Here is a 27,981-nt window from a genome sequence, read left to right on the forward strand (position 1 = left end):
GGGCCACGCACGACGGACGACGCACGACGGGCCACGCACGACGGAAAATGGCATTTTTGGAACTGGTAAATGGCAGAATTTGCACACAACAAAAAGCAAAATGCGACGGACGACGGGCGACGGCAGATATGGAATTCCATACGAAGATGAGGAGCTTTCACAAAACACGAAAGGGTACGATTTATATATGGGTCGCATGCAAGCTTTTACCGTGTGCATGGGCTTCGTATGTCTGTACATGTACATGTATATGAACATGCACACTTATGTATTAAGATTTCGAGTATTCCGCTGGCACATGATCGTAGTTAAGAATTCGCATGACGGGCGATGCTATCAGCCCAGCGACGTTATACATCGGGGGAGGGGCAGTTCATGTCATGAAACAAGTCAAATCTGAATAAGCCTGTTCTAACATTTTTGGCGACAGCGGAGCTCAAAAAGAATGTCGTGTAATTTGCCATTTTTTTGGCTATCTAGTAAAGTTTTCAATTCTGAAAAGAAACATACGTTATTTATTTCAACATATATTCTACACCAAGAGGGGAGTACATGTATAAAGAAGATTATTTTCCATCAAAGTATAAAAAAAATCACAAAGATTCCCTCGTGTTGATATTTTAGTCAATTTACAAGTCCTTCGGCAAATGATGCAGTGCGTTGCGGTAGCTTTTTCAATGCTGTTTCAGACTACGAATGACACTTTGGAAGTCTTGGCCTTGGGCTTAAAATGATTGTTCTCAGACGTCTTACCGCCATTTTTCAATCACATCAACCAGAAGAGGTTTAAATTGAATGAAGGTTGCAGAAGACCCTTAGGGGCAAGTTATCTACGAATACAGGACCTGTCTTGTGCATGCAGCGTCTGACAATCATGTGCTAATTGTACCGGCCAGGGTGAGCCACAATTCCCCGCGATTTTACATTCATTTGCTTTTCTGTCAAGGAGGAAATTATATTAATTTTGTCTCTGCCTCGAGTATAATTCCTCATCCGATGACGAAATTCACAATGAATAATCAAACGGAAATTGCTTTAAATTTACCATCATGCACGGTTTATCAATTGAGATTCACCAGGTAGGCTGGTAATTTTTAATGCATGCATGACAATTGTTGACAAAGTAGGGCGAACGAAAGAAATGGATATTTTACTGAATTATTCCAGTTAAGTAGATGTTCATTTGTAATTCTGAAAGGAGCAATGACCTTATAATTGTTAGTTACAAACTTAGTCTTAGTTTTCTTTGTCTCATTTAGGTACATGTCAAAAATAATCATTCAATCTCGCCTGCAAAATACTTGACCATTACCCGTGCCATTCGGAAACCAACTGGTCTCAAGAGAAATGTTGCCAAAATGTGAGTACACCGATAACTAAAATGGTTGCAAGACAGACACGATCTTCGTAGTACATGTACATGTACCTACTGCAGCATTACATAACAGAGGTCAGTTTAAATGGTCAATACTACATGTACAACTTTCCGATGCTCTGCTTCATATGCACTCTTGAATACAATTTGCCCCTGATCACAATCTCTGTTTTCTCGCCGTGACGATTGTTTCGGCGGCCCCTCTCACTACGAACATATAAAGAAACACAGTGCACTAACACTGAGTGTCAATTGTTATTGCACTGTACTTCTTTCGTTAGATGTTCAAAGTGTCTTTGGTGATACAAAATGTTCATAAGATCAGTAATGTAATATTATAGAAGCACTGTGGTTGCAGTATAAAAGTTATCAATATGTGACAGCATGTTTAGCTCTGTGTTTCTATAAAAGTCGGACAGTGGGTAAACCTACGCAAAATGTAACTGAGAGGCGTCATGGTAGGGTTCATAACTATTTACAAGAAACTGCAGACAGACTGCCAGGCGACAATCGAAACATAGGCTCCACAGCAACAGCGCAAACATTTGTGAGGAAAATGTTATTAGGCCTAAATGTAGAAAAAAATGCATTTCATAAAAATATACACCAAAAAGGAGAGCCTGGATATCTTTATGCGATCCAGAGTATAGTGGATACTTACATAGGCCTAATACATAAACAAATTTCTGTTTAAAATTCAGTTTAAAAGATATTTTGATACATTAGCTACATGTAGGCCCTACTGCTTTTTTTGCCCGCAAAGTAATACGTCACTGATTTGAATTTTGGAAGAGTTAACACTGAGCAGGCCTAATTGTTTCAGCAATGACTTCTATCCAAAGCATATAGACGAATCGAAGGCATCATCAAATCCTAGCATTTGTGGAAATAAAAAGGAGACAATTGCACTGGCGCCTGGACGAAAGGAGGTCCCTAGGGGCGTAAAAACGAAGATGATAAAAAGTACTTAACGAAACGAAATTGGAAAAAAGTATACTTCACTTTTTTTTTTTCACTTGATGGCACCACAGGGCAATTGCATGCGATAGACATTGTGCATTAGGTGGTTTGTACTGAACCACCCAAAGAAATACCTATGCCGGACTCAAGCTTCAGTTTGAGTAATATTGTGGACAATCGTTTTAATATACAACTTTCTCAGGACACACCATGTACTTTCCAATGAGTTTTTTTGGGGGGAGGGGGCTGTCTTAGTGGACAGACGTCTTTACGCATTGTGGAACCTTCCCCCGTTAAAATGCTGGACTTCACTTCCCCTTGAAAAAAAAAATCTCCAAGAGCCACGTTTATAGCATTTATTCAAGTTGAGTTTTCTTAGCGTTTTGTCCCCTGCTGGGAGTCGGAGAATTCCGACTTGAATGAAGGATATAATAGTTGGTCTGGAAATTTTTTGTCCAAAGGGAAGTCCGACATTTCAACAGGAAAAGAGCTTCAAGGGTGCAGTCTATACGAATTTCTGGCCAACTCATCAGCATTAAAAGTGCCCCCCACATCTTTTGAAAAAGGAGACTATTTGGCCCCCAACATTATGAGATTGCGTAAATCGTTGCCAGAATCTACTCCCCGCGTCTTTGGGCTTACGAGAGCAGAATGACAAAGAATACGGTTGAAATATGATCCTAAGCGCTTGAGAAATTTGAGGGTTGCCTCTTGAAAAATGGCTGAAATCACACATTGGAAAAATTACTTGATTTTGTTTTTGTGATTTTGTTTTGTGGAGACAATTGAAAATGTGATAGGCCTCACCCATAAAAATTGAAAAGAAGTTGAAAGATTAGGAACCGGACAACAAGTTAATTTGAGTTTCAGAAACCTCAAGGATGTTGTGTTTGTTAATGGGCCCTGAACAGTGCTGATTTTACACTGTTTTCAATGGGGCTTGAATCAGTGGGCTGTACCCGGCGAACTAGCTGGGTAAAGACCAACCTCGACTCCATTTGCTGCGTGCGCATTCCTTCACTAGTTTGCGCAAGGCATAGTGGAAACCACGATGGAGCGCCATGACCGTACCCATGAGAACGAAGTTGCACAAAGACTAACCTCCTCTCCAGATTAGACTTGATGACAAGTCGTAAGATAGTCTTTAGCTAGTCGACTTGTGGCAATTACTCTTGAATTTCGGACGTGAATTTTGTCAATATTGACGAATGGCAATGTCTTCTCAGAGCCACCATAGAAGTGGCGGGTACCAGTCAAGATCACGCAGTTTTCCTATACCCCAGTCATGATTATCTCCATTTGGTACAGTGGTACCAGTCTACAATAGCTATTCAGCTATACACGTACGTTCGATCGCGTATCGTACGAGTGCGATGCAGATTGATGCTAATCACGTCAACGTTTACATGCGGGTCAGCCCTCATAGTGATAGTGTAATACCAGCAGTAGTACGGTGTCAGAAGGTGCATTCTAATTATGCCCAACAAGAGTAGAAAAAGGAACATACCTGAAAGGTAATGTTTGCTTCCTGTTTCTGTGAAATATTTCCGAATTTGGAGTAATTTCAGAACAGGCCTAGGCTACCCTCATGACCTAGCCTAGCCCGACTAGTGTGGCACGGACTCTCACTCCCAATCTATCCTTAGCCACACATCCGTATGTGCAGTTTCGTGTCGGCGTACTGAATATTTTCAGCGCACCCACTTATCATCGTGGGCGCAATTTCTTTTGCACACGAACATGATCCTTGACCTTTCCGTTTTCTTAAAACCATTTATCGAATGATTTCACTCACATTATTCAGGTATTTTCCAGTCTTTTTGCCTTTATCCATTCAATCTAATGGGCTCGCTCTCTCAGTCGCCACCTTTAAAATAAGATTGTTGGACAATACGTCAGTTGACCCCTCATCGTCTCGACGGAAAGAATTCCATATACGAAGTTCACTTTTTAGGAGAAATTTTTGCTCCAGGACAGATTTAAAAAGGGGCGACATTTATTTTTGGGGGATAGAGATGTGAAAGGGGGTTCAGTAACTAAGGGGGACAGGTTTAAAAAGAAGGGGCCCCATGCAATAAAATGGCAAAAAAGTGAGTCCTTTTGCCGTTTTTTTTCCCCCTACTATATCCTCTACCGTTTCCTTTTCCCTTCACTATCCAGTCCTTTTATTTCTCCACAGTTTTCCTGTCATTAGTACAAGGATTATTACAGTTAGTATACACATTTAATACATTTAATCCAAATTGTGTGGTAAAGGGGAATCAAACCTGCAATGAAGAGAACTGTTAGGTATAGAAATACAGCAGTCTAACTGACCACGCCACACGAGCGCTTGTTGCCGGAGGAAGTCGATATGTTCCATATAAAGTTACGGTTGAATTAAGGAGAGGTCACGATGAGGTCAAAATGAATATTTAAAAAAAATTAAATATTTATGAAACTGAATATGTAATTATTCACGAAATTTGTATAAATTAGAATATTTAAATATAAATAAATGTGGCTATCCGTTGTTAATATAAGTAGGTTGTGCCAAAGGAAATCAACTAGGTAAGGTACATGTCTGAGCACAATTGACTATATGACGTGAGTTATCTCCGTCGTATTATGTAAACCAAGAGAGAAAGAACAAGTAGAAATGCAGTCAGCCGTACGAAAGAAGGAATTTCAGTCCAATGCTGTATAAGAACTCAGGGTAGGTGGAGTCTTGCTTCATCCATTAGCAATACATGCACTATGAGCGAGAATTGGAGTCTTACGCGCAATTGGTGAGAGAGGTGACTATCCACACCAGTGGAAGCGACCAGTTTGGGTTCTACCTGGCCGAATACATGTGGCGCTGCCGACATGCAGGAGTAGACCACTTCAATCAAATCCTTAAGGATGTTCTTCTCCTGTACAAGCCTCCCCTCACATTTTAGAGCGCAGATAGCCACACAATAATCTAAAGACAGGTTTCAGCTCCCTTTTCCCCTTCCCTCTGTATAAATATAGAAAAAAACTCCTCCAACTGACAAGTACTTACTAAAAGAAATTTGCCCCTTTTTTCCTTCTAAACAAATTGTCCAACTTACAAACTGTCTGTAAAAGAAATTTGCCCTTTTTTTCCTTCTAAACAAATTGTCCAACTTACAAACTGTCTGTAAAAGAAATTGGGCCCCTTTTTTCCTTCTAAACAAATTGTCCAACTTACAAACTGTCTGTAAAAGAAATTGGGCCCCTTTTTTCCTTCTAAACAAATTGTCCAACTTAAAAATTGTCACAAAACACGCACTATTTTCCCCCAAGTAAAAATTGTACATGTACATGTACAGTAGGGCACATTGCGCAGCATTTCGTGAACTGTGTAGATCCATCCAGACAGATGACGGCCCTCTGCACTCCTCGTGTTGCGGATTCATGCATAAAATTACCTCAATGCTTGTGGCAGCCCAACCCCTGTTACATAATGGTTCTTTCCGGATATGATTCGGTTCCCAGCTCTGTGAAAGTTCATTAAATAGTCAACATTCCACTTCGTTAATATTTACACTTGGTCAGCTGTAACGCGCATACGTGATTGGACACGTTCTGAATAGGAGGTCTTTATTGTCTTTCCTGAATTTTGATTGGATAGTGATTGCCAACGGGCAAATGCACATACATGTACAATCGGTATAAAACGAAAGAACACCAGTATTACGTATTTTAAGTCTTACCGCTTATACCACATGGCAGATTTTGCACAACTGTGGGAAGACATTGTGGGAAGGGAAAAGGGGCAGTGTTTGCCCCATTTTCATTCCCATGATGCCTTTATACTATTGTGTAAAATCACTCCTGCAGATTAGCGATAAGGGCTTATGGGGATAGTGGGGTCGAACACAGTTGTTAGGCAATTTTATGTCATCCCAGTTCTGCATATTTCCCAGTTCCGTATTACTTGAAAAGAACACTACACGTACTCTTTGGGTAAAGAATTTGGGGATGCCATTAATTTTTCCCCACAGTCGTGTTTCAGCCATCTGCAAGCAGTAACATTCCTAAAGAGTCAGTGTTAGCAGTGAAAATATTGAGATATTCACTAAGAAAACAAATGTTCGACACCAGTCTCGCACGGTTTGTGTACAGGGTGTCAAGCAGCGTATTTGGGATTTTTCTCCTTTATGTATTGTCCGATATGACATTTTAGAAGAGGGTTGGTTTGAGAGGTAAAATTATGTTTAAATTCGTGATATACAAATTTCGTTTTCAAAAAATTTCTAAAAAACAAATTTTGGCCACATTTCTGACTCGCACTTTGATATATTTGGACAGTTTGTCAAATGTTAAGGAAGCCAGCAAAATTTACTCAAAATTACAGAGTGGAACGTCATTCATTGCATGTGATTCCAAGTATTTTTCCATGCGCAACTGTCATGTAAACTCTTGCATCGAATGTCTGTCATATCAAACTGACTTCCAGATTCAATTTTTAAAAATTTGCCAAAAGCAGCATGAACTAGGACACAACTCTCTGTGACATCTGGAAGCTTTGTGACCTTTTGTGGTGAAAATGAGAAAGTCTTTGGTGTCTTTACCTCATTGTGACCTCCGGTTGTGAAAGCACCTTCGCTTATCACCCAGCACCCAAACAGGGCGCTGGGAAGGGCTGATGGCCTTGCACAGATTTTATTGAAGGAAATACATGTACGTCACATGGGTTCACAGCTAATGACGTGCAGAGCATTGTGGGTAAATTCTAGGTGTGTGAAATCGCTCAATGCATTACAAAGCAGCAGTTATCAATTTGATATTTTTTTCCTTTTCTACCTCATTGCTGAAAAGATTCTCACTTTGCTTTATCCGTTCATCCAAAATTGATCAAGATAACCATTGATCGAAATATATCGCCAAAAGCCACTTGGTCGGGGATACTTATTTATTTCTTCTTTACCCTGGGGAGACCTATCAGTGTCAAAGCACTGTTTTCCATAGGTGTCCAGCAATAACAATCAATAAAAGTTCATCAATATTGGTTAAAAATTATTCGCCAAAAATTAAAAGTCCAATAATACACATTACTAAAACCAAAATACAAAAATATGACGCACATGCATGCATGTAATAAAAAACAACAGAGAAGATAGAAGATAAATTACCACACTGTGATTACATGTATACCAAGGCCATGTTTTCATCATGTAGCCGACACTTTGCCCGTCCTGAGGCATTACCACTGGCGAATCAAAAAATTCCAATAATGCTTCCCTAACAGGGAGTGAAAACCTCATGGTCACAGGTTGTGCCCAATGTAGCCAATCTGAATTATAGTTCAAAATCATCACCCAACATATTCACTGCATGTACATGAATATTGCGTAACCAATCAGCATATACATGTGACATGTAAATTGGAAATGCTGGGGTACATCCACTCAACATGTCATACTGGTGTGTACAGTCACTTGCAAAAGTTTAAGACCACCTTGAATTTTATTGGTATTTCTGTCACTGGGCCTGCGTTACACTGTCTTACTGAATGATTACTTAACATGATTTTACAGTGGTGCATAACATCAGTGTAGTGCTATATGCCCATTTGAATAAAATTTTTTGCAAAGGCTGGTCTTGTATGACATTTTGTCTACAAGGCAGCATGGGTAAAAAAAAGCCAGTCTAAGCAATTAGAAACAAGGGAGGGTACACTGAATATTAGACTGTTATCATGTCAAATCATGGAAATGTTGTCAAAATGTTCAACCAAGGTTACACATTGAAAATAAACATAAGTTGCCATGATTGATGTGTTTAAGTTTGGTTTTCTTTCAGGTTAATGCATTTTCTATGGGTGATGCTAAACTTTTGCAAATGACTGTATATGCACATGTAGTCCGGTTTTACCCATAGAACTATGGAATTCATCATGCGCTCTGCTGTCCACTGAGTGGAGTGCACGAAGAACCCCATAGTCCCAGGGATAGTCATCTTTCCTGTGGATTTTCTCCTTGTTTCTACTAGCGCTTGGTGTCTGAACATAATCAATAAATTTCTTAATTTTGTAGTTTCTACCACAATTCAAGTTTTATCTCCCCTTGCAGATGGACGAGTTACAAGAATGTGGGGAGACCCATTGTTGGAACCAGGCTCTTAGCATTTAAAGTACCTTTGACAGAGGTAGGTTTAGACGGGTGGAATGTCTATTTCTAATCTTAACAATTGAAATGCACAAACTGAACCAAACACGGGGTATTGTTTTGGGTCAAAACATTTTGAATGACTTTTGAACCAGCTCAGTTTGTTTGTATTGTGGTTAAAATTGCATTTTTTGTGTTGCAGGCATCATGCGAACGTCTGCGTCCACATGTCAGGTGAGTGCACTAGTGTGTAAATTTCAAACAAAAACGTGAAAAGAGCAGAGTATATGTTCAGTTTATTTGGCATTTTGATACTGTATCAAATATTGTAATACATGAAGGTAAAGAATCTAGAAAGACATTGTGAGATCTTCTTAGAAAGACATCTTTGCATTTAATTTTGCATGAAGAAACTGATGAAACAAAAATGTACCGGTAGCACTGATACTAGTTGGTGCCTTGACAGCTATGCTTGCTTTATTATTCAAGTTCCAATACTGCAGTTTGAGATGAAAACTGTCCATGTGTTATTTCTAGATTTACCCCAGCAGACTTGCTAAGGAGTATGAGAGATTCTGCACTTCATCTTGGTCTGGTAATTGATCTTACCAATACGACTCGTTACTACAATCCACAGGTAAGAGACATTCCCATGTTCCTCGGATCCTGATTAATACAATCAGTTATAGGGGACTGGAGTTTAACTTTCAAGATAGGAGCATGATTAATTTATTTTGTACCTTTTTGTCATCTTTGGAATTATAATGAACTGAAACATTTTAGATTAAGCACAAGGGGCTACTCTGATTGGTAATGCTTGTTTTGACTCCTGTACATGTAGCTTGTTTTTAAAGATTTTTTACAGAGCAGTAAGGTGTTACTCTAATTGATATTAAAAATGATTTTTATATACATGTAGCATGGATTCTACTCACTTTAAAGATGAAACATAGATGTTTGATAAAATTTCTTACCTCTTTAATGTTTCACCTATTCACACTGGATTAGTTTTGGTCCAAAATAAGATTTGTTAAAAAAACAAAATATATTGGCCATGCCTTAAGATAATGTAAAACGGGTCATGCCGTGTCAAATCATACAAAATCCAGGCACTTCCCTGACCTCAGTATCATGTACATAGTACACTTTGCCTGGTTTATTAAGTCATCTATATGGCTGTAGCATGGAATTTTTTTTCCCCCAACTGCGTAGTGAGCTACGTGCACACAGACTCTCGACAGAATTAGAATCGATTAAATTTTCTCATATTCAGGCACCAGCACGTGATTTACGCAGCGGGCATTGTCACTTGTCAGTTAGCATTATCAAATGTTAATACATGGACAAGTTGCACGTTGTTGAACAGGGAGGCTGTCTGATGTATAAAGGAATAATGTGTAAATCACCGCTGTTTCGACCGATGTATTAAGCAAAATACGGTTGTACGCATATCCCACTTTTGCAGCCAGGTCAAACAAAATACGTAATTTATGAGGAATGACCTGGCGAAGAAGGGCCTCAAAAATCTGGGATTTTTTCATCAATATTCCCATTTGGGGTGGTTACATTTGCAGAAGTTCATTCAGAAGACATTTCATAATGTAATGGATCTTCGAAACAGAAAAATATAGGTATGACGGGCAAAACTTGAACTCCTATGAACAATTAGAATTTCGTCAGTCACTGTCGAGGGCTTGTTTTCAGGACAAATATCATGGTTACAATAAGTTTTCACAAACGTCATGTAAAAGAGCAAGTTATGATCTCTTTATATCATATATTTTCATAATGACAAACCTCACAAGAGAGGAAAAACATGTACTTGAATAATTAATTTTTGTAACCCTGAGCCAGCCAGTATTGTGCCAGCTTAAGGGACCGACTCAGTTATTCATTGGCTCATTTGGCCAAACACGATTCTAGACCACAGCTCTCAAGGGGTAAACGTAATGAATTAAAATATACCCTCTAAGTAATTGATAACTCCCAAAAGAAACTTAATCCTTAATTGAAATAATTTATTCTTACATGGAGCATTACATCACAAGGTGATCTCAGTGCACTTTACAGGATAAAACCAAATCTAAAGATAAATATAGCCCATTAAAACACCAATACGAGAACTTAAAATATACATTCATAGGCAAACTACACGTACATTAAGATCTAGATCACTTAGAGAATTGACTTAAAAACCTGACAAATTTGACTGACAAAAGACTGGGTGCATTTCTGATAAAATTCGGGAGTCTCTTCCAAAGGATGGGCCAGGTATCGAGAAGGCATGCCTGCCATTGTGATCCAAGTAAAATCGTGGCTGAACCAAGTGTGCAGGCATGGCATACATAGTATGGACCTCTGCACAAAAGAAATTCACATAGGTTAGGGTACTATGGCATTTTGTGGACTTGCACATGTCCACACATTGTTGTCCCCTCTCTGAAAACCAGTTTCAGAGGCATTTTGGGGTCAGGGTTATCAGTGGCAAAATGAACAGGAACCATCCAGAAAATCATCAAAAATCCATCTCCAAGGAGTTATCTCAGTTGGAGAAAAAGGAACACTTTTCTCAAGTTTCCTTAACCACAGGAAAACAAAGGTATGTCCAACTTGGCATGTAAAGCAGTTAAAACAAGTATGTGTGCGTTTTACAGGATGAACTCTCAAATTGTGAATAAATCTGACAGATGACTTTCCTATTTTAAACTTTATAAACAAAAATAAGAATTTTGAATTAATACGTTGTGCTGCAGGGATCCAGTGAAGACTCTTTAGAACAGGTGTAATATCTTGATATTTCTTTGTAATTTTGAAGTAATTGTAACCTCTGATTTAAATAATCAGGAATGCTGTAGAGAAGGCTGTTACAGTAATCCAACTTGAACATAAAAAGGCATGGATGGATAAGTCATTCAGTGGTGGCACAATCCAGCACTTTTTGGATTTTACTTACACAATGCAAATCCAAGTATCCTGATGGACACATTGTGGAGACATGAATGACCATATCACAATAATTGTCAAAGTACACACCAAGATTCTTTACAATTTTAGCAGGAACAATTTCACTGAAGCCCACAAGCAAACCTATTAAAGGATCACATTTGTGAAACATAGCGTAAAAAAGAATCACCTCAGACTTTGCCCCATTAAGAACTAGCTTGTTCAAAACCATTCAGTGTCTCAATTCTTGAACACATAATTCAAGATACATCCTAGAACTACATGTATTAACATTCTCAGCATATAACATAAAGTTAATATTGTGCTTCTTGAAAATGTCATCTAACGGTGAAAGGTAGAGCGTAAAATGAATAGGCCCAATTACACTTCCCTGTGGTACACCAAATAACAAACCGGTCAATTTTGATTTTGCAGACACAATACAAACCTGCTGAGTTTGACCAACTACATGTAGATAAGGATTTAACCATTGGAGCGCTAGGTTATTTATACCATACCTCCCCTCTAACCTTTGAAATAAAATGGAATGGTCAGTAGTATCAAAAGCGGTGTTTAGATCAAGTATGACTAAACAGACTACTTTCTGATTGTCCAAAGCAATCAAAATATGGTACATGTAGGTTCCTCAAAGTATAGACCATTAGATAATGTTCAACTTTGGGGGTTCATTTTTTCTGAAGTGAACAGCAGTGAATTAATTCCCAATGTCTGACGAAATGAAGAAAATCATGGCTGATATCTGGAACAATAATGACCGTGTCCATCTTTCAACTTATTTGAAGTGAATTGAAGTCTTGAATGTCAGCATTTTTGACGGATGTGAACAACCTGTTGAAATCCTACCAATAAAATTTATCAAGGAGTGATAATCCCTACGGTCATTTTACACAGATTTATATGTGGTGAAAGGTGATAATATTTACACACATTAAAACCATAATCACGACATTGAAAAATACCTCTGACAATTAATCGGGCCCCGAAGTTGGTACTCGGCAATGCCATTTGATTCTGTCAAAAAATTGGCTGCAAAAAACAGCGACTAAAATCAACATTGATGTAGAACACAAGCTTTAAAAAAGGGCAAAAAAGCACCCCAAACCATCATCCTTTTATGACTGGATGGATCACGTTTTCTTCAAGTACGTTTCCGAAAACCACAGTTCAAAATACGGATTGTAGCGATTTTTGCGGCTTCCGTCATGATCTCGCGGTGACGTTTTGCTGAAAAATCTGTCTGTTCACCTGAAAAGGATTAGCTGCCCAAATCTGTTCCAAACAACGGGTTTCTTGACTACTCTGGATGATGTCGTTGCAGAACCTGGGTGCTCTGGGCTTGACTACAAACGATTTTCAGGAAAGCAATTTCAGAAGCAAGACTATCAACAACTGATTTCATTGTTGAATTATAATTCCGAACCAGTAGATTCACAGAGTCAGTGTCAGAGATGGATATTGGATTTGTAATAAGGCATTGGGTTAGTGAGTCAACCGAAATCGATAACATTTTCCGACTGGTCCACATCACTCGTAATAACTGTGGTTTTATCATGCCTGATTTAAAGGGAATCAGACTGTGATCAGATGGCAAGGTGTTTTCAAATTTGATATCCAAAACACAGTTATCAGTAGAACAAGTTATTACCAGGTCTGACATATGTCACTTCTCATGAGTGAGGAAATTAACATGTTGAATTAGACCAAAGGAAGTAATAAGTTCACAGAATAGAGTTACATCCGTTCTTGTTCAATCCTCCATGTGGAAGTTGAAATCCCCTGGGATAATAAGGAGACCCAGCCTAATGACAGCTACTTCTGATAAAGATCCAAACTCTTGAAGAATTTGTTGACAGTAGTTTTCTTCTTGACAGATGTTGGAGGACAATAAACTACAATCACATAGATGAGATCAGATGATTTTTTATACTGACATCCATTACCTCAAAAGAGATATCCACGTACATGTACGATGGAATATGATTTCTCGCAGTAGCAGAACAATCTGTAATGTCCATTGCTACAGCATGTAGAACGTATGGCACGATGGCGTAGCATGCCTAATTTGTATTACATACAACAATTTTAGGTTTGTCAACACACCCTCAACAGCGATAAAGAGCCAAAGGACCATTCTTCACCCTGACACTGGGCATTTCCTCGGGAAAACTTACTGTCTATCAGTTTGTGGCCCATAAAAAGCACCTTAACATCGATCACAAAGCCTATGAAATGAAAAATATCCTCCACCTCTTCGGTAGGCCACTCACACAACAGGACATGTTAACATGGTCAAATCAACAACTGTTTAAGTGCCACTGCCACATCAAACGTAAACGGAGAAGTAACTCTGAATATTCATGTCCCTTCTCTTATTTGTATACATTATTTGTAAAAACCATCCCCTTTTCTAAGCATTTAATTGTCCAGTCCATCAACATCGGGCAGGCTCCATGAAGAAATGTCCCACATGTGCACAACCGTACTTCGTTTTGGAAACAGCGGTGAAATGGGCTTTCAGTGTTTGATTCCAGTCCAATAAATGCTGAGCTATCTGGCAACTTTGTATTGTAACATGTCCCATATCATGGTGTATTTTCCATGCAGAGTCCACATTGCAGGCATGTGGGAGTGTTCAGTGTTCACTGCCCAAACTCACTGGTTTTGGTCACTGAAAATATGCATAATCTTTAATATTTCCTATTTCAAGGAATTCACAAAAGCTGGCATTGAATACCATAAACTTCATACTCGAGGACATGTTATACCACACAAGAACATTGTTCAAAGGTAAGATTGCACTATATACATGTATTTTGTACATGCAAATATTGGCCTCGAGTTGGAGACAAATTATGTGTAATTACTCTAAATGGACTTTATGTTATGTTAGATAGTTTAGTTTTTATAGGTGCAAAATTAAATGTTTAAAGGTGCAAAATGTAAACTCTTCTACCTGTACGTACTAGTCAGTCTGTGGCTTAAATGCAGTGACCGAGTGCAGTTAAACCACAGCGACCTTTTGGACAAGCTCCCTAACCTGTGTTGAGCAACATTTTACATATATGTACATGTAGTAAGGATGAAAGAAAACCTGTGGTGTACTAGATGCGTACTACATGGATACCATATATGTAGTGAATATGTACAAAATGTTTTTTATGGCCACCATTACACACACATGTACAGATTATTGTGTAAATGTCAATTGAATATGATTTCATTCATCAATTTTCTTTGGCGATTTTCTCGGTTTTTGGAATGATTCAGATGCACTATCTACGGTACCTGACATGCAAAGTACTTTCTTCTCTACAGCTTTAACACAGTTGTCCAAGACTTTCTTAGTCAACATTCAGATGATGGTGAGTTTTTAACATTCTTCAAGTTTGACTACGTTTGACATTTTCTTTTCAATATACATATACAATATACAAATTGTACATGTAGCTTCATATGTGATGCTCTTAAGACTGAATGTACAGTTTTGGCTTGGAAAAGAAACTGAAGGATTTTTCTTTATCTTCATCAAGATGCACACATGTACATTTATCAATATGTCCAATTGATTTTAACCAAGGAAGTTTTAGGTTTCATTTATATTAGTAAAATAAAAATATATATAAATTAAAAATATGGGTCCATTATAAAATCTTTAAAAAAGTTAAATGCTGAATATTACTTTAATAACTGTTATAATTAGTATTATTGTATTTATTGGAATGTCTCATAGTCCTTTTTGTTATGTACATGTAATATATTGTCTTGGCTTTTATTGTTTGTGAAGATAACCGTTTCAATAGTAATTTATTTTGCTTTTGGGCAATCCATGGGCTTGCCTTTTGGTCGGTTTCAGATGTTTTCATACCTGCCAACCATTACGATTATTACGATTTTTCAGTGCAGATTTGGAATTACGAGTATTAGTCACAAATTACGAAATTTCAAACTTTTCTTCATATTTTTTTTAAATGGCTGGAGCAGAGGATAAACTGCTCAAGTATGTGATGGAAAAAGTAGTCCAGTTGCCAGACTACAGCACATACATGTATGGCTGTTTGACTGGTATATGTTTAACTGTGCCCTTTTAAAATTCTACAGTTTTCATTTCCGACTAATCTTATTTTTGGCTCCCGACCTTGAGAAAAAAACTTTTTTTTACCAACCCTGCTGAGAGGACCTTGCATATAAAAAAACAATAGGTTGTGATGACCTGTACAAAACAGCACTGAGCATACATATGCTATACTATATTGCCCAAATATCAATGCAGCAACAGTCGAAATCCATGTTACGTCATCACTTCCAGACTGAGTGGTACCGTGCCACTATGTGTACGGAGTACCATTGGAAAAGTAAATGTACATGCACCAAGTACATACACACTGCACACATGACCATTGTACAGTGCCTGGAGTTGAGACTGACTTTAACACAGTATTGTGTTCTGTACTAATCACGAATGTGTGAACTGCTCACTTTAAGTTTGTGCACATGAGTACTGAATCTCACTTAAGCCAGAAGCCAGCAAAATGGCTTTCGACTCAGGCAGGTCAACCCCAAAAGTAATCGATGAACATCACGCTCAGATATAGTTGTTTCCCCCTCATTTCCATACCAATTAGAATGTTAACAAAAGTCCCTTTTGCTAACTTGCACACGATAAAAATCCATTTTCTGCCCAAATTTTTGCCCGTCCTAATCACGGTCTTCCAAAGTACCCGAGTCAGAAGTCGGAAGGGAAGCTAACATTTTATTTTTCCCTGACATGTCTCTACTTGTGAATGGTGAGAAAAATCATGAACACTCTAATGAGTAAGTACATGCATCATGCAAGAAGGACACTGTATGAATGAGAACGGAAAATTTAAGTTTGTGCCTTTTAATGGGGCAATTTGATGTCATTGTATGTATTAGTGCAATACAAGTAAAAGTAGAAAATAAACCGCACTTAAAGAAATAAACTGACATACCTGTACACAAATGATTCATCAGTCCTCCAAACAGAATCATGGATGTGCTGAGGGAAATTGGACAACAGTGTGAAAATTGGGCACTAAGTAAGGTGAAAAACACGAAAAATTATGAAAATGGTTCCCAGTGAAAAACAAAGTGAATTTCAAAGAAAAGGTTTTCTTTGTAGAAGTAATAAACTTTTTTGATCATAAGAGTTACTATTTTTTCATGTGGCATCAAAGTTATTTGACGGTAAACTGGGCCAAATTGTGAAAGTTAGGTACAAACTTACAGGTACATGTAGCTAAAAGTGTTTTAACTTTTTTCATAATTACCCTTTGTCATAAAATGTACACTTTTTACTTCTATGATATTTTTTCTGGAGGTCTGTCTTACATAGAAGCCATTACATATCACCACTTGATAGATAATTGGCAATTTATTCACACATGAAGTTAGTGAGGGAAATGGCAGTACAAATACCTCACATAGGTCATCACCGATATGCCTCGTCTGCTGGAATAGGTTTTCAGGCCGATGACCAGATGTCACTTTTGCGCATGCTGGAATACACAAACTAAATGCACGCACAGTCTGTGGGAACCAAACATACATGTGTGTGCACTAAGAATATTTCTCTGTACTCTGCTAGAAACAAAGACAACTCATGGTACTCAGTATAAAAACAGTTGACGGTTATACATAGTGCACTTTGCATGGTTTATTCAGTCATTATGGCAGCAGCATAGATTTTTTTAAAGGAAATTTTTGTTCGACCGACTGACCGACCTTCCCTCAAGTCAAAATAGATACGAGAACCATAGAATATAAAAAAGGAGCCCTAATACGCTGGTATTTATAGTGCAGCATACAAAGACGTAAAGTGGTTACGGGCAGCAGCTAAGTGGGTAATTGTGATGCTGTGTAGTGCACCGTGCATGCAGCCTGCATGTTATGCAGGCTGGCGAATAATTCAACATGTCAAATCTGCTTATGGGCGGCAGTTTAGGAGATACGGAGTCAACAGAGATAAAACGACCACTTGGCTTAAATCTATTTCTGAGAAAGAAATGGACATATGCATCATAAGATGAAATATATGTCTGACAATAATAAAAAGAATTTAAGTAATTCACATATTTCAATTGCACCAGTGTGATTTTGAAAGAAATATGAAAAAGATTTTTTAAAATGAGCATCACAGGTTGGCCTTAATCACTTGAAATTATTTGTACGAGTTTCTATTATGAGTGGACCACTGCATTTCTAGAATCCCAATAATAACTTTGATGTAAGGGGTACATGTACATGTAGTATGGCATTAATGATTTTGTTTTACATATAGGCTTAAGTTTCTTCCATAAGTAGTAGTACCAATGAAAGAGATGACACAAGATAAGTTAATTATATAGCAACAGTAACAGTTGCTAAAAATGAGCCAGTTCAATGTTTCAAAAAGGCAAGGTCTTTCAGGAACAAAGTGTGCATGTGAGTTGGCATATGGCTGGGTGTATGTTGGCCTGGAGCAGACAATCATACATGCGTGCTACTATTCCTGAATGACCTGGGCTGTGCTTCAGTTTAGGCATGCACTGTTGGAATACCAAATTGGCTTCCTGGGTAGAAAATGACATCAAGCCCTTGCAATAAGACAATCTGCCTGTTTACTGGTACCAGTAGGTTCCAAATTTTGGCTGGTGGGTTTGTGCATGAACTTAGTATTTGTGAAGCTTCCAATTGATACTTCAACTCATGTGACCATCAAGTACATACTGTAAATATATTCATCCACATGGAACCAGCCGGTTCAGTTGGCCATCAAAGGATGATATTCTCAAAGCTCAATGCTGTGAGATCATCTCATTCCTCTGTGAACGACAGATCATCATTCCCACAACAATACGTCACTCGGAAATGAATCAGGACACGACAACCACTATGATCAAATTCAATGAAAAGCAAAAGACTATGTATTGAAAAATATGTATGTAACAACCTCGACTCCTTAACTTGACGCGAGATGTTTTTAATAGTGCTGAATTTTGAGTCTTAGTAACCGAACTCGAAGCAATCGTCCTGGCCCAAGTGCACGGACAATTCAGACTTAAAAGAAGTCTTTGTTTACAAACAGAAGTTGGTTAAGAAAACAAGTTTCTTTTATTCTCAAAACTTCGCCTCATGCAAAGCTCCTCACAGTCAAACAGGGAGTTGGTGAGGAAAAGCCTCCTGTTTGCTAACAAGTATTTCACCGCAGCAAAATACTTCACAATCAAGTATTTTCTCAATATGAAAACACTTCACAGGCTCAAAGCAACAAAACTGGTCTCATCAGACTTTAGCTCTCTGCTCGCAAAGTTCCAACTTGATTACTCGACACACTTTCAGGGTTTTTATACTCTACAAATCTACTACATGTATATTAACATAGTTACTGAATATAAGTCACAAGTAAATTATGCAGTAAAGTTACATCACCCTGCTCTAAATTGACGACTAATTCCATTGACCAATCAAAATAAACCAAATGATGTAAACCCATGACTTATATTAATTTCTTAATAAAGTTCCACCCCTTCATTTCAAAGAAATATTATTCCATGAAACAAGGAAAGTTGTGGGTGCACTGGGCTCTGCCCCCACATTCCAAGCAGCTTACCAAGTTTTATCAATTGGTCAACTGGCCTTGGTGAACATCTGGTGTTTGACTCATTGACCACTACACTTTTCTGAAAACCTCTTCACGAAATCTCAACATTATTAGGATGTATCAGTATTTACAATGTACATGTACAGGTGTAGCATTTTTATTCTTAAAACTTAGCAGCAATAGGCCAGAAAGATAGTGTGTCCAATAACATGGATTATGCTTTAGGTAAAAGTATGACTCACTTTATTTTTATAATGCCTAATTTACTTTGTTCATAGACTTCAATTTTGGCAGTTTTTATACGTGTATTGTGTACCACAATGTTTATGATCCACTTCCATGTGCCTACATTACATGTACCATTATTTCAATATAGTTATAACTACCGGTAACTAATTAACAAATTTATTTGATGCTTAATTTAGTGCGTTCAGTAATTAAATCAATAGAAAATGTCAGGAAAACCTGTGGAGAAGCCGTATTTTTGAAAAAACTGGAGGTGGGTGTTTTTACCCCGAGACAGAGGAAAAAAATGCTCATAGATATCATTTATGTATTATATTTACATGCAAAAGAGGAGACATATATTGCATAAAGCCTCATTTTAAATTCGTAGCATCTCCACATGGTGTGGAGATATTAAACTAATACTGAAAAATAGGGCGTTTCACCCCACTTAACCCTGTGTATTGATTTTATTTCAAACTAAAAAACAATGTTGTCACTTCAAATATGCATACATTGTTACCCAAATTCTCCCAAGTCATTTTATCTCATCATTTTGCAAAATTCTGCTCAAATTTTGTCCTTATTTGTAAAGTACCAGTAGCCTATATAAGGACATGTGGACAGGTCACTGGATGAGACACTGCTGCCCTCAAAATAAATTTGGCGTCCAGTGATTGGCATCTGTCTAACATGAGACTAGGCACATTTAGGGTTAAAGTGGCTTTCTGCTCTGAAATTTCCAATGCAATACCTGACTGCCATAACATGTACATGTATGAAAGCACATGGGCATCCAAGTGTTGTCCGTGTATGGAACTCTTTCCCCAAAATAGTCTCAGATTGCACCAGAGAGCATGTACAACTCCGGAGCTTCCAGGGGCCTTATTAAGTGGGCCCTAAACCCCAGCCGAAATGGACTTCATGCTGCTCGCTCCTGATGTGCACTCTGCGCACGTGAAAATGGGGCGCCTCTTTGTTTTTAGGTTCTGTATTTTTGTTCTGTGTTCGCAAGTATGCGTTTTCTTAATTTGTAGTCTTCGTAATTTTCCCAGAAATTTATATATAAATAAATAGATACACATTTATGCTATACAGATTTACATGTATGTACATGTATGTTTATATACAGACATGTACAGCTTAGGCAATAAAATAATTATACTTGGGAAAATTATGGAAATTGAAATTAAGAAAGAAAAAAAAAGTGTCTGTGGCACAAGTGCAGTACGAGTAGTGTAATGAGGTACACAGTAACAGGTACCCTGAAAGCAGTGTTGTAACTACATTTACATGTACATGTGATTTATTTTTCCCTAGTCAAGTCTCAACTCAAATTTTCCCAAGTCAAATCGAGTCTTAAGTCAAAATTTCCCGAGTCAAGTCTCAAGCCAATTCCTCCCAAGTCAAGTCTAGTTTTCCCAGTCAATTGTTGGTCACTGTCTGAGGGGTAGTAGTTTTTCCGGCCGTTTCAGAAAGTTTCTTCCTTTTTGCTTTCAGATCACGTACATACATGTATATGAAGTACAAAGAATAATTGCTGCACTGAACTATGAATGATATATTGTCTAAGAATACGCATGCTTTAAGATGAGAGCGTGTGGCCCACCCATGGACAGTCAGGCAGCTTGCTTTCGCGCTCGCTAGCCTACATTGAAAGGATTTGTGTTGAGTGGGCATTCTTTTCAACAGATTATGTGCAAACAACCAAAGGTTTTATTATGTTCAAGGAACGTTTGTCACAAAGTCAAATTTAGTCCAGTCAAGGTGCAAGTCATATTCTTTCAAGTCAAATCCCAAGTCATTTTTTTTCCAAGTCAAGTCTCAAGTAAAAACATTGTGACTTGAGTCTGAGCCAGTGACTTGAGTCAACAACACTGCCGTACAGTGTTGTTTATTTTATTCTCTTGCTGTTATTTTCTATGAATGAACACTACATGCTGTAAACAAAATATTATATAGCATATAACACCCCTGTCCATTCTATTTTATAGTTGTCCAAAGAATCTCGTTATATGGCCTTGGCACGTGCATGGTAAACCGCATGCACACGGACTCTTGACCAATCAGAATCGATTAAACTGGCTTGTATCCAGGCACCAGAGGGCATTATCATTTCTCAGCAGGCGTTATCAAATGTTAACACACAGTCCAGTTGCACGTTGTTGAATAGGGAGACTGTCTGAGGTATTTATGAATAATCAATAACATTGGATTGTGAATCTGTAATGATGGATTGCTAGTCCATAGTAATAGATCACCAGTCTGTAATAATGGATTCAGTTAATTTTTTTTGGGGGGGGAGGTTTGATGCTAGTGGGCTTTAGTAGTCGTTGGATGCTATGTAGGAGGAAGAACTAATGTGATTGTGATGATTTTTCCACAAAATGAATCTGAAGGCAATTTTCCCAGTAATTTTGTTCCAGTATGAACTACGGTAGAAGCATAACCTGATTTTGATGTACACTGTAGCACGTTCATGCACATGAAGTTTGACATCCTGATGATATTGACTTATTAATGACAATGTCATGGGTGAAGAGTGTCAAAGCTTGCATGATTACTGACACTTTGTTATTGATTACTTACTTACAGGATTTCCATATGTCATGCATGGCATGTAAAGCTCTCTTTCATTTTACCTCCCAAATTTAAAGATCTTGTCATTGGAGTCCATTGTACTCATGGTGTCAACAGAACAGGATATCTCATATGCAGGTACTGTACATGCATGTGTAGGTTTCATGTCACCCGTCAACTTTCAGTTTATCCAAAACGACGAATGTTCACTACAAGGAATTCCTCTGTTAGTCCCTCGAACAAATGACAGATTAAAGAAAGATTGATAAAAGCCCAGGCACAAGAAAGTACTGTGTTTGTTCATTAGAAATCCAAATAAAACACAAAGTTCCTGTGTTGTTGAAATGCCAAGTCAAAAATGACGAGAACTTGGTAACTAACAAGGATCTCCTGTATCTTGACATGTACATGTATGCCTTATTTTGTACTTTTTCACTGCTATACATAAGATTATTGATAGACAGGTGTGTAAAGTGAAGCAAATCGCAATGACTTTGTTATTATTGTAGTTACGTTTGCAATACATGTAGTTCCGTCAGACAAATGGTGGCATTTTGAAGCACACATACTTGTCTTTGGAGAAATGTAATCGGTGCCAAGACATGTTGGTTTGTACATGTACATATAGCTGTATACTTTATTTCCTATCCAGATACCTAATTGAGTGTTTAGGCTGGACAGCAGCCAGGGCACAGGCTGGTGAGTTTTCATGTCTTTATTTTCATGTTACCTTTATTTTGGATGAAGATAATAAAACTTGTCTGTTCTGCAACCATACCAGTCCTTCATACTTTTCATGGTAGAATATAGATTGAATTATCGCTGAAACTGAAAAATACTGTTTCTGTAGTTTGGGGAAAATATAGGATTATTCCAAATTCCTGTCCATGCTGATAGTGTAACCAGGCATATACATCATGTACATGGACATGTATAGTACAGTCATAAATAAATTTCTCAGTGGTAAGACATTGTTATATCTTGTTACTTTTTAGAATTTGGAAAGGCCAGGGGTCATGAAGTTGAGAGGTCAAATTACACTGCTGATCTGCAGGCATTAAGGTGAGAAATTATACTGATAATACAAACATATGGACTGGTCATGAGTTCATTAGTACACGTCTGTGTCCCAGAAGGACTGTGAGTGACCAGATGGGGGTCTTTTTTCCTGAGGCGAAATACTCACAGGCCCGATGGGTCATGGGCTTGCACAAGTCTGTGTGCCTTGTAACACTAAGACTTTGTAACATTCTGAGAAAACAGAGAAAACGAAGGGAACTCTCGCCCTGTGTTCGTAGTGGATAAACCATCGTGCATGCCAAACAATGGCTACATGCAATTTTTGACATGCTCTGTTTTCTCAGAATGATGCTATGTACAACCAGCGTGTTCAGAATTCGCATCTTGGCATGAACAGAAAAAAAACCTTTTTAGCTTGTTATAGTTGAGCTCTGAAGACAAATGACACTGCGTTCGATTTGGATGCTTTCATATTTATTTGAACAGATAAAATCAGAGAAAACATGTTTTCTTTTGAGTTGCTCTTTAAATAATAAACTGAATTACTACATTAATATGAGCTATAAGATGTGATTTTTGGGTAAGACCCACTTCACTCGTCATGACAAATTTGGGATTTTTGTTAGAAAATTTGTTTCATGCAAGTTCCTCAAGATGTGAATTTAGACAATAAGTGTTTTTGTTGACTTGGTAATATACAGAAGCATTTTGATAGAAAATGTACAGTGACAAATTTTGAAAATGTGTTCATCCTCAGTAGTATTTTGATTCTTTCTATTATCAGTAAGTTTGGTTGATCAAATAGTAAATTTCAGTAGGGTGCAAGCCATGCTGCTGTGACTTGCACAAGCCAGAATTTTGCAAACAATTACCAGCTTTTCCTATCAAGGTAAAGCACTGTTAAAGCAAGTGAGAAGATACATCATAATGTGGCATTTTCTTGAGAATTTCCAATGAACTGCAAATAGGCCTACATTTAACCCCTATCAAATCCCATAATCCCACTCTGCTTGCAACTGCAAGGTGTGGTTCAAAATTTATAATATACAGTGAATGACACAGTGGCCGTGCGGTAGCACCAGTCAGATACATGCAGGCACGTGTACAATTTTCATTTGGTTCTTGCTTTTTCCAAATATAGCTAATGTACACTTCAAATTTGTCCAAACAAACCTGAGAATACCACAGGTCCCCATGTTGCAAATGCAATGCTGAATCTGTTCACATTAGCTCCCAGCAGTTGTGCAACTTTCATGTATGCCACAGTCGAACCCAAAGATAAGTCGCTGACTTTATTTGAGTCAATTTCTTGTTAATTTTCTAAATCAAAAACATTCATTACTTGCTCAATGCATTTCATGCCACTGCATAGGCACAGTGCATGGGTCAGGTCAGGCAGACACTGGATAGTCACTGCACTGACATCTCCACAAATTACAGGCTTCTTTGAAAAAGTAGCAACTAAAAAAAAAAATTATTGGCAGAAAACTGAGCCTTCACTGCCTTTAGTTACATGAGTGGCCCTAGCAGATGAAAGCAACTATCACAACTTACAGAATGTATGTATACCGGTATATGTGTGTTGTCATATTGTACATTTTACATACTATGCACAACCATACATTTACATACAGCATGCATGTGTACTTGTACATGTGTACATGTAACTAAGTACATGTACATAAGGGCTCTAGACACTTTAAAAAGATTATGATTTAATATCCTGCTGTTAAAATGTACATGTAAAGTCGTCTGATATGTGACCTGTCACCACAAAGTGAGCTGAGAGTCAGAATTTTGAAAAATTTAGATATTGGTATTTTTAATTCAGCAGAAAAAAGCACTCCAGCATTCCAGCGATGAGCAATACAATACCGCTGCATGCTGATCTGGCTGCGCGCTAATCTGGCTGCATTAGTAAAGACAACACCGCCATCCATCAACATGCTGGGCCAGTTTCCGGAACATTAAATTACACAACATCGCACAATTGGGGCTCTTTACTGGGTGGCTGCAATACTCACACGTCAATGGAGGTTGCCTGTCAGATTAGACTAGCTATCAGACAGTCATTTGTTTGTGTGTATAGGTCCATGTAAATGAAGATTTGAATTTTGAAGAATTTTGAAAAGGGAAGATCATGAGAAATTGTCCGCCAACACATCCTGCATGCGCACACTTCAGCTGGCATGGTGTGGTTAGTACAATAACTTTCAAGTCAGAATATGGCTGCCTTGCCTACTGAAAACCCACCACTTCCCTACTTCCGTTGTACCGATATTAGTTTGTTTTTACCAATTAACATGTTGACTGCCACGATAATTTCATAGGGGCATTCCCATTTGCCAAGTGTTGTACGCATGCACACATATTTAATAGATACTTTTCAGGTGTCTATTGAACATGAGCATTTTCTGGATGTATGTCCTCATCACTGCCAGCAGCATGCTTTGTTGTGTTCTCTGTGATGCCAGTGTATTCAATTTACAAATTACAACAGCCTTTCATTTCTTTCAAGTATACTCATAGTGGCAAAATCTGATGCACCTGTTAATACAAGTATAGTCGTAGTCGGCAGTCAATGTGTTAAAACTATGCCAATCACAGAATGCTTTTTACCATATGAATGACCACAGTAATGTGTGTGCTTATCACACACTGTTTTGTTAAATACCTACACCTCCAATGGTTATGAAATCACACTGCCATGTCATTTTCAGATTCTATTTACAAGTATCATCATTTACTGACAATTTGTGGTTTGGAAATAGTATTTATGTTACAGAACTTTATTTAATTAACTTGCAAATTAAAAAGCCTTGTGTTCAGTCTACACATAGATGGTTTTGATTTAGTGTACAAAAATTTGACATGCAAGATAGATCTTATTGACATTTGGTATGCAGAGAAATCCATACTGACAGAAAATATGGAATATATGCTGCCATAGTATTTACTAGTTTATTTACAAGACCTTGTTCTGATTTTCACTTTTCAATCATTCAGTCACATTGAATAGTCACAAAATAATTCAAACACATCAACTCCATACAAAGATTGTCAGTTGTGAGTTTCACAAATCATGCAGTAGAAAGGTGTGAGTAAGTGATGAAGTGCAAGTGTCCTCAGTACATTCATGAGTATATGCAGGTTAAATTCACTGCTGGGGCAACAACGCCCTCTCTTGTTTAAAGGCGAAATAGTGTGAGTAAAAGTGAAGTTCAAGAGTCCTGAGACTCCTCTTGTCCTCACACAAAGTCCACACACTTGTATCCTCTTGTTATGCAAGCAAGCGCTCAAATTAAAATTTGTTATAATCTGCAAATATATGTCACTAAATAATGAGTGCTTTATATATATAATATACATAGCAAACCAGAATGTGATCCGGAGTGAAAAATTGATTCCACATTCTTGTAGTTCATGCCATGTCGACTGTCATTAACAGAATTTGTAGATCACTGGATTTATTTTAGGATGGGGGAGGGGTTTGCGTGTGATGTGCATACAATAGCCTGTGGGTGTTCATAAGGAACTGTTGCATTTAAAGCTACAATCCCAGCGTTTCTATTATCGACATGGATTATTGAAGCACTCGTTCTATTGTCAATGTGTTCAGTAGCTCTTTGTTTCATGGAGCTTCTAGAAAAGCATTCCCTGTATGCGAACACGCTTATAATGCACACACTGTGCCGTGAACAATGAACAATGAACACCCCTAAAATCCATGCGTAAGAATTTATTTTGTAAAACTCCCACCTTCAACATTGAGTTTTTCCTAAAATGCATGTGTAAAGGCCTTACCTTCAAACTGTAGTCATTTCAAGGAAATCTTCCATTCGACATGACAGTTTTTCCACACTGTTATAAAAAAAACGAGTGATGCGTCCCATTCAAATTTTGTCCATAGAGTTACACGTGTAGTAAAAAAAATCTTTACTTTCAATCAAAATTTACAGCGTGTGGAGATGCCACACGCACAAGCAACCGACGCCACAGAAACCTGGGTAACAAAATCGGTACAGCACGGTCAAAAGGAATAGCAGGTTAACAAAATATTTATCCCAAAGAAAATTTTCATCCTAAAAAATCATCTTTTTTGATACAAATGAAAGTCCCATATCAGAAGTATACTATACTACAGGCTTTAACACTTGGAGTCACACTTGACATGATCAATAAAAATATTGCCAGCTGCTCGTGGTTTCAAAGACTCATCGTGGTCCATCTTCACAAAGCTAAGAAACAAAGCATGTGCATGCCATCACTGAATACTGAATGAGAAGAGTTTGAACCTGGGGGCGATTGTCATACCCCCCGTTTAAGCCATTATTTCATGTTGCTGATCTAAAGCATTTGATTGTTTTGTATAATATGACATTTAGGGTTTTGGAGAAAATGGACGTCCAAAAACCAAAATACATTTACTTTATTGACAAAAATGAAGACTACGGAAATAGTAGGCATTCTCTGTCCAAGGTGAATCAGAATGAAAGCTGAAACGTGAGGTCAAATCTTGTGTTTATGCCGTGCTGCAGACATCAACAGGAGATACTGTGCATGTACTAGGCATGCATACAACTATGCCTAGTATGCCGTGTAACACTAAGTGTTTTAATGAGCTAATACAGAATAAAATTTTTGAATTAAGCCTTGTAGGTGTTTAGAGTTATTATTTATTTTGTCATTTTTTTCTCGTGTTGAATATAGAGTGGTACATTGGTTGAAAAATAATGTGGGTTCTGCATGTGTAAATGTATACAGGTATGTTAACATGTACTTGTGTCTGACAACAGATATGGTACATTACACAGATTGTGTGTAACACATGTGCATTCATACCTCTTATCAATACCAGGAATTGAAAGGCTTACAGAATAGGTTTTGCTGTTTAAAATGTGAAAAACCTGGAAAAGCTTCAAATCAGTTAAACAAATCTAAATTGAAACATTTTTGTTAAAGCCTTTTTTTAGTTCATTCCATGTAGACAAAGGTATTTTGCGAAGCATCCACAACTCAAAGTCACCAATTTAAGTCATAATTTAAATCTGTTTTTTTTAAATCACTAATGCAAATAAAATTTTATTTGCCTTTGGGGGAAAAAGCTTTAACTTAATGCACTTTTATTTACAACATTTATCAAAAAGCAACTGATGATTGAT

At 37.7% G+C, this 27,981-nt stretch overlaps 2 protein-coding genes across 3 annotated transcripts in view; one reads left to right on the forward strand and one right to left on the reverse strand.

The window, feature by feature from the left end:
- Positions 1–27,981, reverse strand: part of LOC110982441 (alpha-1A adrenergic receptor-like) — a 73,605-nt gene that overhangs the window by 34,149 nt on the left and 11,475 nt on the right. The window contains exons 1-3 of one of the 2 annotated variants that reach the window (XM_087144840.1): positions 26,624–26,681; positions 16,831–16,941; positions 16,365–16,411 (exon numbers count right to left, since the gene is read on the reverse strand). The gene's annotated coding sequence lies outside the window, so the exon portion shown is untranslated. Of the gene's footprint in view, positions 1–16,364; positions 16,412–16,830; positions 16,942–26,623; positions 26,682–27,981 lie in introns of those variants that run through there. The other variant, XM_087144839.1, reaches the window with a different exon arrangement.
- On the forward strand, positions 14–27,925 carry dusp11 (dual specificity phosphatase 11). Its single transcript, XM_022240867.2, has 10 exons — positions 14–174; positions 8,395–8,470; positions 8,633–8,664; positions 8,968–9,067; positions 14,102–14,181; positions 14,710–14,756; positions 21,877–21,937; positions 22,452–22,498; positions 22,795–22,861; positions 24,651–27,925. The coding sequence occupies exons 1-10, from the start codon at positions 101–103 to the stop codon at positions 24,721–24,723; spliced, it is 657 nt and encodes a 218-aa protein (XP_022096559.2). The 5' UTR covers positions 14–100; the 3' UTR covers positions 24,724–27,925.

This window comes from Acanthaster planci, linkage group LG13 (genome assembly GCF_054643075.1).
Source record: "Acanthaster planci isolate LZ-2023a linkage group LG13, COTS_SCS, whole genome shotgun sequence".
NCBI lineage: Eukaryota > Metazoa > Echinodermata > Asteroidea > Valvatida > Acanthasteridae > Acanthaster > Acanthaster planci.